This window comes from Camellia sinensis, unplaced genomic scaffold (genome assembly GCF_055761805.1).
Source record: "Camellia sinensis isolate YWXY unplaced genomic scaffold, ASM5576180v1 Unanchor2, whole genome shotgun sequence".
Lineage (NCBI taxonomy): Eukaryota > Viridiplantae > Streptophyta > Magnoliopsida > Ericales > Theaceae > Camellia > Camellia sinensis.
In genome coordinates, this window is record NW_028129079.1 from 19,468,317 (window position 1) to 19,488,238 (window position 19,922).

The 19,922-nt window shown below is 34.9% G+C and overlaps 1 protein-coding gene across 1 annotated transcript; it reads left to right on the forward strand.

The window, feature by feature from the left end:
* The first annotated feature begins 274 nt into the window (after window positions 1-274).
* LOC114311923 (uncharacterized) lies at window positions 275-16,358 on the forward strand. The gene is made up of 4 exons (XM_082912063.1): window positions 275-508; window positions 7,214-7,806; window positions 15,199-15,374; window positions 15,503-16,358. Exons 2-4 carry the CDS (start codon window positions 7,219-7,221, stop codon window positions 15,954-15,956), a joined length of 1,218 nt encoding a protein of 405 aa, XP_082768189.1. The 5' UTR covers window positions 275-508; window positions 7,214-7,218; the 3' UTR covers window positions 15,957-16,358.
* The last annotated feature ends 3,564 nt before the right edge of the window (window positions 16,359-19,922 follow it).

The following is a 19,922-nucleotide window of genomic DNA, read 5'->3' on the forward strand; positions in this document are numbered from 1 at the left end:
TACATGGGATTAAATGAGTTAAAAAATTCCTTCATAGACTTCTTGAGTTAAAACACTTTTAAATTGGACTTATCAATAAAAATCCCTTGAATTTTTATAAACTACAACAAATTCTATTAATTCTGTTTTTCAAAATTTCAAAAAAAAAAAACAAATAGTTATACAAATAAAATAGGAGATTTTGGGTATTTTTTATTTTCTGAACATTAAAAATTAAAAAAAAAAACTTTTTTTTTTATTTTTTTATTTATCAAACTGACCCACTGTTCAAACTATTTATTAAAGTAACCCATAAACCAGATCTGAAATACAGATCTCTGAAAACACAAAGCTATTTCAAACCCTCCTCCTCCTCCTCGTTTCTTCGATGTCCTCTCTCTCACCGCTGTCCCATCCACCACCGCCACCGCCACCGCCGTCTTCATTCACCACTGTGGTCCCCTCCGCCACCGCCGTCAACCAGTACCGCCTCCGCCACCGCCACCGCCGTCCTCCACCACCGTAGCAGGTCTCTCTCTCTCTCTCCTCTCTCTCTCTCTCTATACTGTATTTCTAGTAATACAGTATATGTGTATGTGTATGAGAATGTAGAGTTCATATTTTTTTTTCATAACCATTCCTTTATATAAATATATCGCTGATTTGCTCATTGTATCAATCTTTCTACCCAGTTGAACATTCTGGCTTTAGCAAATTGATATCTATGGAACTCATCTCCTACCTAAAAAGTCATCCTTCAAGGATTAAAATCACTGCAATATAACAGCTTAACGGGAACAATTTAAATTTTGGAATTTTCTAATCACAAATATGAGGAGCATTTGTTCATAATAGCAACACTGAAGTCATGCCTGTGTCATTCTTAATTTATTTATTTAGAAAATGAAGTTAAAAAATATGTATACACACAATTCACAATTACCAACAACTTTAATACCCTAGTATCAATATTTCGCGTTAAGATCCTCTAGAGTGTATTCTCTAGAGTGATCTCCTAGAGTGGTCCATCCAAGGGCTGAGATTAAGTCTTACCAAAACGACGTCGTTTTGGTGAGTAAATTCAAAAAAATAAATAAATTCAGGTTTCAAAATTCCCCCATTCAAGGCTTCACTACTAGGAGCTTCTCTCTCTAGAATCTAGAGATATAAAACTCCCCGTGGGTGTAACAATGGCGATTTATTGTGTTTAGGAAAGTGAGTGAGAGTGGTTCTGGTCTTCATAGATTATACGAGTTTGAGGGAGATAGTAGGAACCAAATGGTTTGTGATGAGTTTCATGTTTTTTGGTTCTCTTCAGATAATTTTATGATGAAACCATCCATGAGTCTGCTACTTTGTCGGTTATGGAGGGTCATCGTTGGAATTTGAAATTAGGTTCAATATTCTCTCTACAAGAGCGTGATTTAGCGGCACTGTTGTTAGGTGCGTGTGAGCATCCTGGTTTATTGCAAGTCGAAATGTTTTCCTCCCTCTCTCTCCTCTCTTTCTCTCTCTTCTTTTTCTTCTTTTGCTCCTAAGTCTTACCCTTTTTCCACTTCACACACCTAATCTCACAATGTGAATATCAGTACAATAGTAGACCAGAGGAATCTCAAATTCAAATTCTGGCTCTAAGCTTCCTTTCTTGGATATCAGTACATTGCATTTTGTCTTGGAAAAATTCTGACAAATCTCTTTGATTCTGCAATCTTTCCTTGTAAGGCAAATCTTCCTTGTGTATCATATCCAATCAAAATCTTCATTTGAATCCTTCAATATATTTTGAATTCAAACTCTTCATGCCTCATTTTTGTTTGAACAATCTGAGTTGACTCTCTATGTTAAGCTAACTCCCAAAATTCTGGGAATTTCATTTTTAATCCAGTAAGTTCTGAGTTGGATCATTTAGATTGAGTTGACTCTTTCATTTCTGATTTGATTCTTATTCAATACAATAAACTCTGAGCTTGCTCCACTTTCTTCATGAGTTGACTTGAATTTAAAAACTAGAGTATATTGTTCCGGTCAATTCTACAAATTAGACAAACGTTAATAAGCTTTTAAATTTAACAATAACATATCATAAGCACAATCATATAATGCTTTGCTATCATCAAAATCAATTATATAATCATTTGACAACCTTTGGGGCTAACAATGGTCCGTATGGAAGCGTTTTGTCTCTCTTACTTGGAGAATCTACTAATATTGAGTTTTCGCTTCTTGGACAGTGTGGTGCTTCATGAATGGATCTTGTATATTTTGACTATTTTGAAGATTTATTTAATTGGTACGTAAAGATTCTTGTGAAAGGTTCAATTAGGGGTGCACATTTGACCTGGAAGAACTAAGAGCCAAACCGAATTCAATGATTATGGATTGGTTTGGTTTTGTAGGCTTGCGGTGTGGTGCTGGTTCTAAATTTTTAGGAACTGACCTCTTCGGTTGGGTTCTTGGTTTGAGCATTAGTCAAACTGAATCAACCCAAGAACCGACTCCTAAATTTTTGTTTCGCGCTAATCCTTGCTACTGTTCTTGAATATAAAACAACTATTGAAAGCTACTTTTCCCCCTTTCAATGTCATCATTATACAACCCATAGAGAATCATTTTTGTAGGACTCTACATGTTGTGCATGGTCATGTTCAACCATGGTCTTTAACCATTTACCAGCATCAATGCTTCTCTATAAACAATGAGAATGATAACTCACGTGAATAGTGGATATTTTTGGTTTGGTTTGGTTCGGTTCATATGGGGCGATGAATTGGTTTTGGGTTGGATGTTTCAAAACCGATCTAGGTTGGTTAAGTATCAACTTGAACCAAACTAACCCATGTGCACCCCTGTTTATCAATGCTTCAGTGTTTATAATTGTCATTTGTTTTGAACATTTTTTCGAAAATTTTGTAATGTCATTTTTGAACATTTCTATCGGAAAAAGGGTCACTTGCCCAAATCATAGCGTGCACACTCTTTTTGAGGCTAAACTTTAACCCCGTGTAATGTAGCCCATCTCACATCCAAAAAAGTCAAAGCAATTTGAACATTATCAATTTTTTGGGGTTTCCTGTCACTTGCTTATGTCAACCACACAAATGCAAGGATTAACAGCAAACATCACCTAGACACCATGAGATCAATTGTAATAACTACCAGTAGGTTTGGATTATCTATAGCAATAGGTTTGGTTAAATACCACTTGATGGGTTACAAATGAACAACCCTTTCCAACGAGAAATCATAGACTAAGATTTGCATCAAACCTTAATCTTAGCAATTGTTACCCCATATCATTACATTCCAATTACACACTACAACCTAACTACCCGTTGTAAATAAAATTGCATAATACTTAATTAACAATTAGCACAATGATGTCTAGTGACTGACACTTGTAATGTGATGCCAATAACAATACTTTACAAAGAACAGAACCCAAATAGAAGTCTATTCCTTTAACACAGTATTCCACTCCAAATCAAAAATACGATCTGAGACTATGTATAAAGAGAGCTAAGAGTGTGCAATCAATTGAACTTTGAAAATAGTTATCAATTATATGGTTGAGCAAAAACCCTCCAAAATCTATGATGTAAAACCAAGTCTCACTGTCCAACAAATAATTTTCATCTTTATATTCAAAAATGAATTTGAAGAATACTAAAATGCAAAGAAACCAAGTACATCATATCTTCCTTTAAATATTCTCACCTATAACACGTCAATCAACCAAAACTCAAAATCAAATTCAAATAGTGAACACACACACATAGATATGTATGTATATATATATCTAAAGAGAGAAGGGTGGTGCGAGGATGAAGTACCTGTGAATTGTAATGATTTGGGGAGGGAGTAAGCATTGAGGGAAGAGAAGGGGTAGGTCTTAGGCAAGGTTTTAAAAAGCGGCCGCAACCGTTACGTAACGCCGTTGCATAACGGTTTTGGCGGTTACCGCCACCCGTTACGGCCGCTTTTGCAGTGTGATTGAGATTTACAGGTGTGTTGGCCGTAGCGGCAGCTGTAGCGGTCGTAACGGTGCCGTAATAGCCGTAACGGCCTGTTACGCACCGTTACGTAACGGTTCGAAACTGTTTCTTTCGAAAAAACACACAAAACAAAGTTGAAAATGGGAGAAGAGGGATAGAGAGAAGAGGGAAGATAAAGAGAGAAAATGGAGGAGCAAGAGATAGAGAGAGAGAAGAGGGAAGATGAAGAACATGTTATTGATTTGTTGAACTTGTAAGATCTATGCTATTCTATTTAGCTGCTATCACTAAACTATTTTGTTTGTATGTGATTATCTATATATTGTTTGAAAATAATAATAATAATAATAAGTGTGGTCATTATCCATTTGGTTTGGTTAAAATATGTATATATATATATATATTTAGGTTCTTATTTATTTTCTTACTTTTGTCATTATTTATCTTATATATAATAATTAGTGATTGATTTTTTGTATAATATAAAGTCATTAATTATTAAAATAAAATGTAAAAAACTCAATTTATAATGATTTAAAAATATGAAATATATTGGATCATACTTAAAAATTTACAAAAATTGATCAAGATTTATTTTTAACTCAATAAATATGATCATGGAAAAAAAATATGCGTATCGGTAAGTTTTTTTCAAATTGTGCGAAAAATAAAAAAATTCACGGTTCCGATTACCGCAACCGTTACACTACGGCCTTTACATCCCGCAACCGCAACCGCGTCACCGGCACCATTACGGTTACGGCGACCGCAACCGCTTTTCAGAACCTTGGTCTTAGGTTTTTTACGTTTTCAGATCGGGAACTACTTAGATGGAGTAGGTCTATGGAATCACAAACAATTGTGCCGAAAATTGTGTTGATATCATGGTGGATAAACAAGTGAAGGGTGAGGCCTGCCACATCATTTAACGAAAAGAAAAGAACAAGGACCATTGTTAGTGTACATTCTTCTAGTTGCAATCTAAGTATCATAAATGTTAATCTTAAATAATATATATGTGGCATGTTTACTATATAGTATTAAAATAATGGTTTTAAAAAAAAATCTTTTTCTTATGTGGCGTGAACATTTTATATAATGTTGTAATTTTAAATACCACGTCGTAATGAAGATTATAAGTTGGAATGTTAGGTCTTAGATCTGAGAGGAGTAGGTGGATGATTAAAGATTTTCTTAACAAACAACAATCATATGTTGTCTTATTACATTGGAGGTGCTTCCTAGAGTTGTTTCGGATCATTGTCCGGTGGTGATTGAGAATTGTCCTTTTAAGTGGGGTCTGACACCTTTTAGATTTGAAAATATGTGGCTTGAATATCATTCTTTGAAAAAATCTTGTGCAGAGTTGTGGAGGAGGAGTAGATGCTATGGATGGGAGGGTTTCAAATTTATGAGGAAACTAAAAATGATTAAGGATGAGTTGAAGGTATGGAATACGGATATTTTTGGAAACTTAAATGAGTTTAAAAAAATGATATCATTTGGAAGATTGAGGAGTTGGATGGACTTGAGGCTAGGAGTGGCCTTAATGAGAACTCAAGGAGAAGTATAAATGGGATGAAAATAAAATTTGAGGAGATAGCATTTAGAGAGCAGATTTTATGGGTCAGAAAGCTAAATTGAAAAGGGTCAAGGAAGGGGACATTAACTGTAAATTCTTTGATAGGCTTGTTGACGGGAAGACAAAGAATAATTTCATCCAAAGATTGGAATTGGCGTCAGATTTTAGATATTGTTGGTTGTAAATGAGGTAGTTGAGGAATATAGGGGGTTGAATATGGAGTTATGAAGCATGGGTACTTCGAAAAATATGTTGTACCCGTACCGGGTACTTACTGGCATATGGTACCTCATATGGTACTTCTGCATACGTACCGGGTACACGAAACACGTACCCAAGTTTTTTCTTTTTAATTTTTGGCGTACCCAGACGCACCTAGTATATATCCAAGCCGTACCATACCCTAGTTGAAACAATATTTTCCTTCTACTACACAGATAAAACTCATTTCACAAGACTTTTTTTTTATTTTTTGTTTCATGCTTAGCATGATTTTAAAATTAAACTATGGTTTGTAAGTTATTTAATATATTGACATTTAATTTCGATTTATACTTTTACTTTTGGCATTAAATGTTAATTATAGGTTGGACCTTAACAAATTAAACCATTTAATTAATTTTTGCATTATTCTAAATTAAAAATAAATATTTTTTTATAAGCGTACCAAGCCGTACCCGTATCCTATTTTTTTTTAATTTTACTGTATCGACGTACCCGTATCGTACCAGTACTCATACCTGTACCCGTACTCGTGCTTCATAGATAAGGAGGGTGTATTTTTTAAAGTTGACTTTGAGAAAGCTTATGACCATGTGGAGTGGTAGTTTTTGGACTTCGTGATGGAAAAAACAGACTTTGGGGATAGATGGGGATAACAGATCCCCTTGCTGCCAATGGCCTCCGAAGCCTTAAAACTATTCATGGCCTTACCATTGACAATAATTGACATATTATACGAGGATGTTTTTTTGTTCACTAGTTGATGTTTTTTTTGGAAGATGGTTGATAGAGTGAGGTTGGTGGGCTTAGTTGATGGTTTCGTCACTGGGAGGGAGAGGGTGTGTGTGTCCCATTTCCCATTTCTAGTTTGCAGACGACGCTATTTTTTTCTCTTATGTGGACTAAAATGACACTTGCTTAAACCACAGTGACTAATGGTGTAATTTAACCTTTTCTTTTTTATATTTTTGGTGGCAACTGGTAAGTGTTTTGAAGTCCATATTTTTTTATATGGTTGTGTGGAACCATACCCACCATGTTTTAGCTTGGCGGCGGCATAATACCACTATTTTTACTTTGTATCTCCTTCCATTGTGCCACCCCAGAATTTGTGCTGTAGGGTATAAATTTAGTTTAGACATTATTCTTTTTTGTTTTCTCTGGGCATTGGAGGTTGGAAGGAATGTGCACTGTAGTGGGTTTTTTCTCTCGGCATGTTCTACTAAATTTTGTTGTTTTCAAGCTATTAATTTGACTCTTTACAGTTCTCTGAAAGTTTGGAGATATATGAGATCCATGGTCTGAGTTATATACCCACCTGTGCTGGGTTCCATTATTTGCACTGTGACTGTGAAACCAGTTAAAGGTTCATGCTGATAATGGGACTTCTATATGTTCTATATTCTAAGAAATTGTTTGCTCCTTCTTTTCACTGCAGAAACTATGCAAAGGAACTGTGAGGCATCCGTGAAATGCCTCCATATCAAGGGATACCCTTACAATCTGCAATGTAATGGGAGTCCCATCGAAGGTTTTCCAGAGGTCAAAGATGAATTCTGTGCTCATGCAGGTGGGAACATTGTGGAACCGGATCCCTCATTAAACAGTGAATCTCTTGAATCTGCAAATGAGTTTCATAAGAAACCCACCTATCCAAATGATTTTGACTCCTGGTTGACCTTCCATCCTGACTCTAATGTGCAGCGGTGCCAGTTGAATTGTTTTGAGGGCCAATTTTACCCTTTTCTGGTGGATAACCGTTTCCAATATGCTCCACTCAATTTCTTCCGTCAAAGTTACCCTTATGAGTACCAGTTCCAAGATTTTCAATATTTTGTGGTTATAGACTTTGAGGCTACATGTGACAAGGGAAGGAATCCTCATCCACAAGAGATAATTGAGTTTCCATCTGTGATAGTGAGTAGTGTGACTGGACAATTAGAAGCTTGTTTCCAAACATATGTGAAGCCAACATGCAACCAGCTCCTAAGTGATTTCTGCAAGGATCTCACAGGCATCCAGCAAATTCAGGTTGGTTCAATGTTCTAATCTGCTAGAAATTGTTCAGTTAATGATCTAGAATATTAACATTTCTGTTTATCTATTTATTTGTTTCTTTTCCACTTGTTTTTCATATTTTGTGGTGTTATGGAAAACGAAAGTCAACATAAAACATTTTCCATAGTCAATAGAAAACAAGGCTATATGGGCAGAAAATGTTTTCCACTTTTAAAAGGCGGAAAATGTTTTACGAACTAAAGTTTTACCAACATCACCACACTACCACCACTTTCACCTCCACCACCACACCACCATCAACATGGCCACTACCACCATCACCGTTGCTATCACCACCACCCCACCACCATGCTACACCCTCCACCTTCACCTCTACCTCCACCTCTCCCTTCGTTCCACCACCACCACCATACGTAGAAAAATATTTTCTCTAGAAAACATTTTCTAGAAAAAGTTTTCCGTGGAACATGTTTTTCATTAGAAAATGTTTTCTGCCTAAACAAACAAAGCGTTAAAGAAAAACATCTCTTTAGGCATGTCTTTTGGTGCAATTGCTTCTCACATTTAATTTTGGTACTTAAATTAACTGCTGAGCCACTTAAACTGAGGGAAAATTGTCTGTGGAGAATAAAATATATTGCCTTTTTAGGGGCCTGTTTTCTTTTTCCTTTGGTTTTTTCATTTTTCTGGCTGTCCAAATTGAAGCAGTTATTGGGTAATTATCATACTCGTTTCTTTCAGTGATTTACATTGTAGTTCCTAAACCTTCTTTCTTTCTTTTTTTCTCTTTTTTTCCTTTTTACGTTAGCATTTGAAATGGTAACTTGATTGCTCTATTATTATACTAGATTTTTGGAGAGGGGAATCGTACTCTTATATTAGTGGATAATGTGTTTCTCTACAAATGTGATCTTTCTCTGGAAATCTGCTTGAAATTTGATGGGTCTGAAAGCGACAAAACCAAGTTGGGTTGAAGAAAATGTAGAGAGATTAATTATCTGCATGCTTATATTGACATTATCATGGAGGTGAGCAGTGACTAGTAAGTAGTAAGTGAAAACGGCATGGTGGAGAAAACTGTAGAGTCTGTAGTTTGTCAAAGTGGCCTGATGCTGAATTTTTTTTTTTTTTTGGGTGTACACAAACACACACACACAAACCCCTATCTTTGGGTCATTAGGATGGATTGGAATTTTGCACAGGGAACAAGAATGTTATAGGGTTTGTTCTTCCGCTTCGTCTAATTCCATTGCTTCAGTGCCTTACACTACCGTGTCTTTCCTTAAGAAAAAAGTCATGTGTACTTAGTAAGAGAAAAATCAACAACAGAATTTTGATTCAGTGGATCTGCAAAAAGAGTAAGCTAAGTCATGTTGTAGAACCAGAACTCAAAAAGGAAATCTAGATTTTTTTTATAGAAATCATCGCTATATAAGGGAGTTCCTTTACTCTGTACCATAAAGACCAACTTCATATATTAGTTTAAATAAGGTTATTGGAAAAGCACACTTCTTGAAATAATATCACAATCCTCTTACTAAATTTGAAGACACAACCTAACCAACTAGGCCTAGCCTAGTTGGCCACTGTGACTATTCTTAAGGGCTTAGTCTCAAGGGGGACGTCATGAGTTCAACTCTCACTAAAGGGGAGTTGAATTATGAGGCAAGCACTTGGTACTTTGTAAGGGTGTGGTGTGGAGGCTAACTCTCCTAGGTGCTAATCTATATGGAATAATGAACTAAAGGTTCATATACATAAACAAGAAAATTTAATTAAATTCAAAGTTGGAATGCAATCATACATCAAAAGAAACAAAAACATACTTGAGAGCGAGCTCTATATGTTGACGTTTGTAATAGATCACGGCAAAAATGGATTTTAATATTTCTTGTCAAGTCAGTTACAAAGTCAATCGAATTTCAAAAAATCAAGAAGAAAAAAAATATTTAGTGAACTTCAATAAAAAATAATAAACAAAAAAAAATCAAATTTCTTATTTTTCAAATTGGGTGTATAAGTTAGAAATTCAGGAAAAGATTGGATTCAGCCAACTTCTCGAATTGAATTGAATTTTTGCTTTTTCAAAACCACGTGTCAGGCCCCCAAAAAAGTGAAAATTTTGAAGACAAGATAAATATTGAAAATTGATCGATCTGAATATCATATCACTGTGAGAGTTTGATCAGCTTTGATTTTATTTTTATTTTTTTAAAAGCAATATTTTACAATGTAATCCTCTTGTTCCATATTTTCACCCTCACAAGATGATTTGGAATGCTAGTATGCCCCTTAAAGTTAAAGTGTTTGCATGGACATTCGCTTATAAAAGCATAATACTAATTACATGATTCAAAAGAGAAGACTGAATTGTGTGTTGTCTCCGCAGTGGTGTGTTATGTGTAATAACACTGAGGTAAGTGTTGTGGATCATCTTTTCTTGCAGTGTCCTATGCCAGTATGTCTATGGTGGAGAGTTTTTCTTATGACAGAGGTGCATTGGATCATTCCACCCTCTTGTGAGTCTATGTTTTGTATTGATTTTCGAGGCTTTGGAATAAAGGGAAGGGCTCGGGTTCTTTGGAATTGCGTCGTTGTTGCAGCCTTTTGGGTATTATGGCTTGAAAGAAATACTAGAGTTTTTGAGGAGAAATATGCACATTTGGAGTCTATTTGCGAGAAATTGGTTTATCTTGCTTCTTTTTGGGCATCGGAGAATCCCCCTTTTAAAGGGATACCACCTTTTCTTATTTCTAGGGACTGGAAAGCTATATGTAGAGGGTGAAGGTTTTTTTTTTTTTTTTTTTTTTAATTTCTGGTGGACTTTTTGTCATCCCTCAGTTGTAATTCAGCGCTTTTCTTTTTTAATAATTTTTTTTTGTTGCTAATGAGAAACAAAAGTTTTCTTTTGATTTTAATGTTTGAGCAGATTTTCAAGGACTTGGGAGATTGGTCAGCTTTTAGACACTCAAAAATTTTATTGTTTTACTGTTATTTCAGCTTGTGTTAGGCAAAATGTTAATAATTTTTGTTTCATGTTGTGGTTATCCAAGCCATATGTGGACTAGTAAATTGCCTTGGCTTCTTGTTAACAAATTCAAGTGGGGTTCTTGGAAGGTCCAAAAGCCTTAGCTTGGCTTTATTTCCAAGCTTATGTGGCTTCCAAGCTCAAGTCTTATTCTAGTGGTGGATTAGTATATTATTATTGTCATCATTTGTTAGTTTTTGAGGTGTTGAATAGTTGTGTATATATATATATATATATTTCTAAGACAATTTCTAGTGATTTGTAGATTTATTTATTTAGTGTATTACTGTTTGAATGCTTATGAGAATAAACTGTTGCATAGGGCTTACTTTCCTACATCAAGACATACATTGTTCTTGTGTGGTGTGAGGATTGATGAGGTGAAAGGTACAAAGTATGGGTTTAAAAATGCTTTTTTTACAACTGATAACTTTCCATTTATAATTATATGTTTGTATGTGTATTTGTGCATGTATGTACAGGTTTTTTTTTATAGATGCATTTGAATGTACTGTTGTGCGTGTTTTCAAAAAAACAAAAGCTAACAGTAGTTATTAAGCTCTCCTAGTTATCCACCATGTAATGAAGTTTGCTGTGAAGAATATTCTGTTGTATTCGATTAGTGGGTTGACTGTGACTAGGATTTGAATTTAGTGAATTACAAGAGAGGCTCAAGTAGTCTATGAAGCACGTGTACGGGTACGTCAATAGGGTATAATCTAAAAAAAATAAGGTACGGGTGCGGCTTGTTAGGTTCATAAAAAAAAAAAAATTATTTTAAATTTATAGTAATGCAAAAATTAGCTACATGGTTTAGGTGGTTAAGATCCAACCTACAACTCACATTTAACACTAAAAGTAAGGTATAAACTAAAAGTAAATGACATTATTTTAAATAATTTACAAATCAAAGCTTAATTTTAAAATCTTGCTAAGCATAAAAAAATAATAATAAAATAAATTAAAAAAACCCTAATGAAACTAAAACTTTACTTTTGTATGCAAGAAAGGTATGATTTGGGTATATATTAGATACCTCTGGGATATGGCAAAAATTAAGACAGATTTTGAATACGTGTTTTATGTACCCAGTACATGTGCAGAAGCAACCATGCAAAGTACCAATACCCATTACGGGTACGATAGGTCTAAATTATAGATTGAGTGATTTTTTCATGTTAAATTTGTAAGTTTTTCATTATTTTTATGGATAAATATTACCAATATATGTTGTGTCCATATCTTATTTTTTTGAAAATCTCCGTGTCTATGTCTGTGTCTATGATTCTTAGTTACCCAGGAAATTAGCTACTTAAATTAACGTAAAACAAATTAGTAGGCTGTCATGACCCGAACCTGCTCCTATGGATTAAGGTCATAATCGGCCAGTAATCAGGAGATTTGTCCATAGAGTTATGCTTACATGGTATAGCAAAATCATTCCAAAAGTATTTCGCAATAACTCACACTTACCCATAGAGTTAATCTATATTCAGGAACTTTCAGTTATGCAGTCAGCCAAACAAAACTTATATACAAAGGTGGTCCAACGTTTTCGCCAACATTAGCAAAAATACAACAAAAGAACAAAAGGGCAAAAACAAGTCTCGTGCATGAAATGTTTGGGCTGACTCTCCAAAACTTCGACTGTTTCTCACATACTTCACTGAGGCTAGGTTTGGACATCTCTTGGCTCACCTACAGACACATGAATGAGAGTGAGCGAAAGCCTAGTGAATAATATCAAAATAAAGAAGGTACATGAACGAAATTTGAAACAGATGCATTAGACGGCTTTGGGCTCAATTCATGTTTCTATCTAGTGTATCAAACGATTACAAACCTAGACGTATCAACGGCCTCTGGCCCACTTTGATTTTTAGCAAACGGCCTCAAGCCCAATTCATTCATATCAGACGGCCTTTGGCCCAATCATTCATGTCAGACGGATATTTGTCGACGATCCAAATTGACAAGCTTACGAAATTCAAATAGGTGTAAATAATTGGACAAATAGCATACTTCAAAATATCTTTACTAAGACATTACTCGTAGTGATCCGCTAGATGATTTACCCTTGTGCTTGACCCTACACATTTCATATACATAATGGGTCATAAGCGATTCAATCCGTTCTTAATTCATATATTCTTCTTAGGCCTCTTTCTTATCTTCTACATCCATTTATAATGTTCAATGTATACCTAAGAGTGCTTAGAAATGAAAGAGAACGGAAACAAAACATAAAATTATCTTTATAAAATTTCTGAGACAGAGCTCCCCGCTCGAGCATGGTTTCTGATGCTCGAGCAGACCCCCTTTGGTCTGCAAAAGTATTGGTTGCCTCATTTTTACGCTCGAGCGTGACTTTAGACGCTCAAGTTAAGAGTCAAAATACGTGGTTGGGCGCTCGAGCATGACTCTTTACGCTCGAGCATACATCAATGTCTACAAAAGTTCTGGGAACTAACATTTCACGCTCGAGCGGTGCTTTACCCGCTCGAGCGAACATGCCAAATTTTGAAATTTCCAGAATTGTTCTTGAAGCTTAAACTTAGCATTCAAAGGCCCAAAACTCATGTTTCTGGTTCAAAAACGTGGGAACACAATATATATCATGAAGACACAAGCAGTATGAGGCCAATTATCCAAAATCATGATTTAATTCCCAAATCATTTAACATTCTTCTTGACATGGTCAAAACTCATGCATTCTAACTTCATGCAAACTCCATATCTCTATGGATCATTCATGCGTGTGTAATATAGACCCCAATACCATTTCAAATGACACAAGTGATGCTTATTCTCATGAAGCTCAATAAAACTATGCTTGCATGTATAATTCAACTCTCAATTTCTCATAATTAACATGCTACTTGCTTGATTGTGCAATATCATGGCAATACTCTACATGCACAGTCATATTGACTTCAAATTCAACTTAATTCTTGTCATTGATTACCATTTAACTTGAATCCACAAAATTACAAACTCAAACTTATGAATTCATGCCCAATTACGTACCATGAGCTCCAATCTTCCAAACTCTAGTTAATTCTTGAGTTAATCTTCAAGATCTTCAAGCTTCTTGTTCAATTCTTTAACTTGAGCTCTCTCTCTCTCTCTCTCTCTCTACAATCGGCACACTCTCTCTCTCTAGGGTGTAATTTCAGCAAGTATGAGTTCAAAAAAGATGAATTGAGCGTATATAAGCCTATTTATAGGCTTGGCTAATCAAATTGATTAAGGCTAAATGATTGAGCCTAATTTAATCGTTCTGAATCTAATTATTTTGATCCAAATAATTTTTCAATTAAATTTCACCATAGGTTCTAAAAATTATGCTAATCACAATGGCGTGGTCAATTTCGGTTTCTGTGGCCGATAAGATCTTCAATTTTCAGTTCACAACGGTAAGTTTAACCGATTTTCCTACGGTGAACAGATAGAAATTCAAAACCACATATAATCATATAAATGGCACTCAAAATCACATTAAACATATAATCACAATCATAATTAAGATCAATTAGCATAATATGGAACATGATTATCACATAGGCTCTGGTTCTAACATGATGGAAAAGCGAGGAGTTTTTGGTTCCATTCTAGCTACTTCAGTACTGGGCCTATTTTGGGTACTCTCCTTGGTAGCCCTATCCTATCAAGAGATATGCTCTTTACATAAACTTGATCGAACCCTACTAAATTTTGGTAACTGCTTGGTTTAGGTTAATTTTTTGATGAAGTAACTGCTTGGGTTAGGTTGATATTAATAACCATTTAGTTATCTCTAGTGAGTGATACCCCAGTTAGGTTCGGTTAGCTCTATTTAGAGCCATACTGCCAAGTGCCAGCCCTGGGGAGAAGAATAAATGATTAAAAAAAGGAAGCTAAAGTCATACCCCAGTGTCTGCACTAATCAAGGCGAGAATAGTAGTATATGTTATTAACCCAGCATTAGAATGAACAAAAAAATCACTACTTCTACAGAAAAAATTTGAAAGAGTGCCTACAATTCATGTTTGTCGTAAAGGTCTGACCTGGGAAATGAAACTAAAGTTGGCTTGTAACATTATAGTATGACATACATCAGTAATTTGATACCATATTAGAAGCCAAGTTGCAGGATAATTTTGATATTAAGGGTAAAGAGGACATTAGAAGAGCATTAACTTAAACAATGAGAAATCTGCTCAAATAGGATAGATGAAACAGACTTGAACCATTTTAGGATGTATGTGCTTTCATGCGTTGGTTTCTGTCTAAACCATGCTGCCTCAAGCCTCCTTGCTATTGTTATTGTGAGTTTATTCCAGAGTGCCTTCTACTATGAATCTTGAGCTTATTCTTCCTGGATTGTGTCAACCTAGGTGGATAGAGGTGTTACTTTGAGTGAAGCCCTCCTCAGGCATGATAAGTGGCTTGAGAAGAAGGGAATAAAGAACACCAACTTTGCTGTGGTTACTTGGTCGAATTGGGATTGTCGGGTGATGTTGGAATCTGAGTGCCGATACAAGAAGATCAGAAAGCCTCCTTATTTCAACCGGTAAATGATCAATTTGTTAACTTGAAATTTTCTTTATTGATAAATTTGTTTGGTAAAAATAATTTGTAGATTTATATTAAGCACATTTATGGGGACATTCGCATGAATATTACTGCTTGGCTTACCAGATGGATCAACTTGAAAGTTCCTTTCCATGAGCTTTTTGGTGGTGTGAGGTGCAATCTGAAGGAGGCGGTTCAGATGGCTGGCCTGGCATGGCAGGGCCGAGCTCACTGTGGCCTAGATGATGCAAAAAATACTGCCCGCTTACTTGCTTTCCTCATGCACAAGGGCTTCAAATTCTTCATTACGGACAAACTGATGTGTCAGTCTACTGACCATTCCTCAACATGGAAGCAGCCCCAGGAACACCTGCCCATCCCTCCATATCACCCTCACAAACTGAAGGACCTCCATAATCCTCTGATCCAGCTTCATCCTTTGTGTTACTGTGGGGTGAAGAGCAGCAAAGGGATGGTTCGGAAGCCTGGTCCAAAGCAAGGGAGCTTCTTTTTTGGTTGTGGGAACTGGACTGCTGCTAGAGGTGCCCGTTGCCTGTACTTTGAATGGGCTTCTCCTTGACTAGAGGGAAGAATTGACTTCTCTTTCCATCAATGAACACAGCTTAAAACTTGTTGTCTTCTGTAAAAATGGCAAGTCAGGTTGCCTCCTGGAGGAACCAAACATGCATTAGCTGCTTGGTGAGGCTTTTGCTTCTTGAGTAGTAAATATAGATAGTTGACTGAAAAAAACGTGTTTGGTTATTGCAGTGCTCATGTAGGGGAAATGAAAGTACCTGTGTCTGGTTAAACTGACTTTTTGTTGACAGAAAACTCAACAAATTGGGAATGTGAGGAATGGGTGGTTAGGATGATGCTTTCACTGGTCACCATATAATTAATTATCTTAAATAAACTGTGAAATAGGGACAGTTGTTTGCACCTAAACAGTTCAATGGGAATTTCTAGGCTTTGCTTGCATCAAGAATGTTGCTTTTGGGTTTATTTTTGCTTTGTATAATGTCAAATTGCTGTTTTGGTTTGAGATTTGGTTCAAGCCTTGGATCCTTGGGGGTTCAGTGAATTCTGCCCGTCTATGAGGCACTCATGCAATGTTTTGTTTCAAGAAAACCAAAAAAAAAAAAAACGCTGTGGTGTGTTGCATTGAGAATGGATACATTTTAAGGTGCTCACGTATTGGCCCAGTTTTGTAAAATTTATTGTCAGCTTAAAACCAGAAACACAAACTGGATTTCCAAAAGTTAATTTGGAGCCTTGTAACTTAAGAACATCAAATAAGCTACAAATGGTAAATTTCTGTCATACTGGTTATTTCTTTTGTAAGTTGGTATTTAGATTTATGAATTTGAAATTAATGGATTTGCCATCATTTATTCAAGAGTTACTTTTAACTCAATGTAGTATTTTAGATTTAAATTTCAAGGATTCATTGAAGAGTTTTAAATTGTAGAAATCCTTTGACGAATGATTTTACCTGTATAAATTTTTTAATAAAGATATATGTTTTCTTTTTCTATGAAATCTATAACTTTAAAATTGTCAATCTACCTTTAATAATTAGCCACCCTACAGTTTACGAAATTTACCCTCAAATTATTTCATTTCAAATCCATTCGAACAAATGGAAGCTTCATGTTTTTTTATGTTTAGTACATGAGTGATGCTGTTGGCCTGATTTGTTCATTAGATATAAAGGCCGGATATGGGTATGGAACCGGATATAATATAATGTGGGACTCACATTTTTTTTGTCTCCCTATATCTTGCTTTTGGTTGCTCCAAATATAGAAAGTTCGAATAGTATATGATGCAATAGGGAGATATGCAATATCACTCCGACATGGTATTGTATCCTCCACCGTCGGATATAGTTCATCTTTCATTCAAAGGTCAAAAATAATCATTCACCTCTTATCCCATCATATATCTTATCTTAATCAAACATAGTATAAGTAACCCCACAATATATATAATCCATCTCATATCCTACAACAGATTATATCCCATCTTTATCATTAGATATTACATATCCTATTTTCATTTTTTTTATTTAACAATTTTATTCCAACAAAAAGTTCCATTTTTGTTCCTATCCATAACTTCACAGAACCCTAATCAATCCTAACCTAGCTCTACCCCATTGATTAGTGTCGAAATGTTACACATTTAGGTTTTTCAAAGTCTTTACACTCAAATGAGATTAGTATGATGGATTTTGCAAAGCTTATATGGATTTTTAAAAGAAAAGATTATCTAACCAAATTTAAGAATAATTTCTTGAATTTTTGAGTTGGAAATTCTTTGTGCAGAAGTTGATATTTTGGGCATATCTCCTTCATAAGACATCGAATATAAATGAGTCAAGCGGCATTGGAAAGATAACTCAAAAGAGATTCTTATTACTTGGAGCAGTCCAGAACCGGAATTGATACAAGAGCCCAGCGAACTCTACCTTCAATGCTACTAAATAACTAAAACATGCTACTACACTAACTACTAATATGACTCTCCCTTACTACCGGTCAAGCAAGCTCTCTAACACCCTCCCCTTCCCAATGAGCTAGTTTTGCCTTCAGTTCCCATCTGAAATACAACTTGAAAGTCCATATTCAACTCCAACAAGAAGCAATCTACCTAGCTCGGTTACCCTAACTACTTAAACGAAAAAAATATCCCACTCATTATAGCTGCCTTCTTGATCGACCGCTCCACTCCATTACCTGACAGCCCCTACTTTCATTCGAATGTTGACCCGGAAACAACCTCAAACTACTCCTATGATAACCTCCATGAAGGCCTTCCCTTGCTCCCTAATTACTCGATCTAGGGCTTATATTATTATTGAAACAACTCCAGTCGATCAATCGCTAATGTATAACCTTTGAATAATTTTTCAATTAAGCCATATTGGAGGTCAAAAATGAAGACATAATTAGGATAAAGAATCAGAAATTCTGCACACAGGACAGATTGCATACATTAATTTTGGAAAATCATATCTCATTTATTTCAAATCCAAACCATGCAAATCTTGTGTCTACATTGAAGCATTAGAAGTCTAGTTTCAGATGAAAGTAACCTCATGTCAAAATTCAAGTGTAGAGTGAGATATCAATGAAAGATCAGATACGACTCAATATGTTCAACAACTAGCCATTAAATTTAACTTTCTAAATCTTTCATATTCAACAATTGTTGGTTGTATTTATGAACAAATCTCTATATATTTGGGGAGGAAAGACTTTGTACATGTATGTGCTAGAGAGATTAAGTTGATCAAAAGAGGAGGACAGTGATAGAAAATCAATTGTAGAAAAAGTTTTCTTTCAAACTCTCTTCCAAGATAGTTATGGTAATTTCTACAATTATGTGTAGCTAATGTTCTCATTCTTGAGTTGTATTTGAGATTTTGTTGTTTGTATTTGATTTCTGTGATTTCAAATGCATGGTTAGGCAATAGTTTTATTTGTATATATATTGGGATCCTAAGATAGACTATGCTAAGAGGGACCGCTCCTACAGCAGTAATTTTAACACAAGACGGTTCATACCAACCGAATATTAAGACTGTCTGTGCCTAGAGTTTCGATATATAAATTTTCTAGACGGTCATATTAAATAGTCATAATATATTATAATTGTCCATTAATTAATCTCCCAAGAACGGTTACAATTTGCCTCGTGTTATGCAAGTAATGGTGTATTCGAACATCCTAAGGAATTCTTCACAACCAAACTTCACCATTCATTTATATTTATTTGTCATTTTCATTAAGTTCACATCATCAACTTTCTTCAAGTAAAAGTAATTTTATATTTCAAACATTTTAGTTTACTCAGTACAATATATGTGGATCAGTACAATATATGTGGATCGATACCTAGTCTTAACCGATATTTTTTGAAGTAGTAGTTATTACTTGGTTTTCAATAAATAATTTTTTGTGTGAAAATGACCCATCCACTAATACAGCTAAAAAGTCATTATAAGTTGTCACATTATTATTTTTATTTTATTACATATATTTTCGTAAAAAGCCAAAAAATCAATTAAAATAGTCACTTTCCAAATGATCTATTAATGTTAAAGGATATGCCTTAATGTTAAAGATATAAGAATGTGCTTTCAATGCCGATAATTCTTCCATTTGGGGAAGGCAAAAAAATAAAAGAAAGGTAAATTATATTATTGGTCTTTTCAGTTTGAATAATTTGAATTTTACATTTTCAATTTTGTTGTAATATAATCCCTTTGCTACTTATCATGATTAGAATCTTGAACAAAAAAAGATCATATGCAAAATTAGAGGCATCAAAGTGAATTTATAGTTTCTTTTGAATTCTACTTTGAGCTTTCTAATTTTGTACATAATGTAACAACAAGTGATAGAGGGATAACATTGCAACAAAACTAAAAAGATAGTATTCAAATAGTTCAAACTGAAAATATGAAGACTGATGTGACCATTTGTTTAAACTACGGGATTAATGGTATAATTTATATTAAAAAAATATTGCGTAAATTACA

Excerpts from the sequence above, each read along its gene's own strand:
- LOC114311923 (XM_082912063.1), top strand. The coding sequence starts at position 7,219 with ATGCAAAGGAACTGTGAGGCATCCGTGAAATGCCTCCATATCAAGGGA. Across the intron at positions 7,807-15,198 it reads CAGGCATCCAGCAAATTCAG|GTGGATAGAGGTGTTACTTT; the intron begins GTTGGTTCAATG and ends GTGTCAACCTAG. Across the intron at positions 15,375-15,502 it reads AAGCCTCCTTATTTCAACCG|ATGGATCAACTTGAAAGTTC; the intron begins GTAAATGATCAA and ends TTGGCTTACCAG.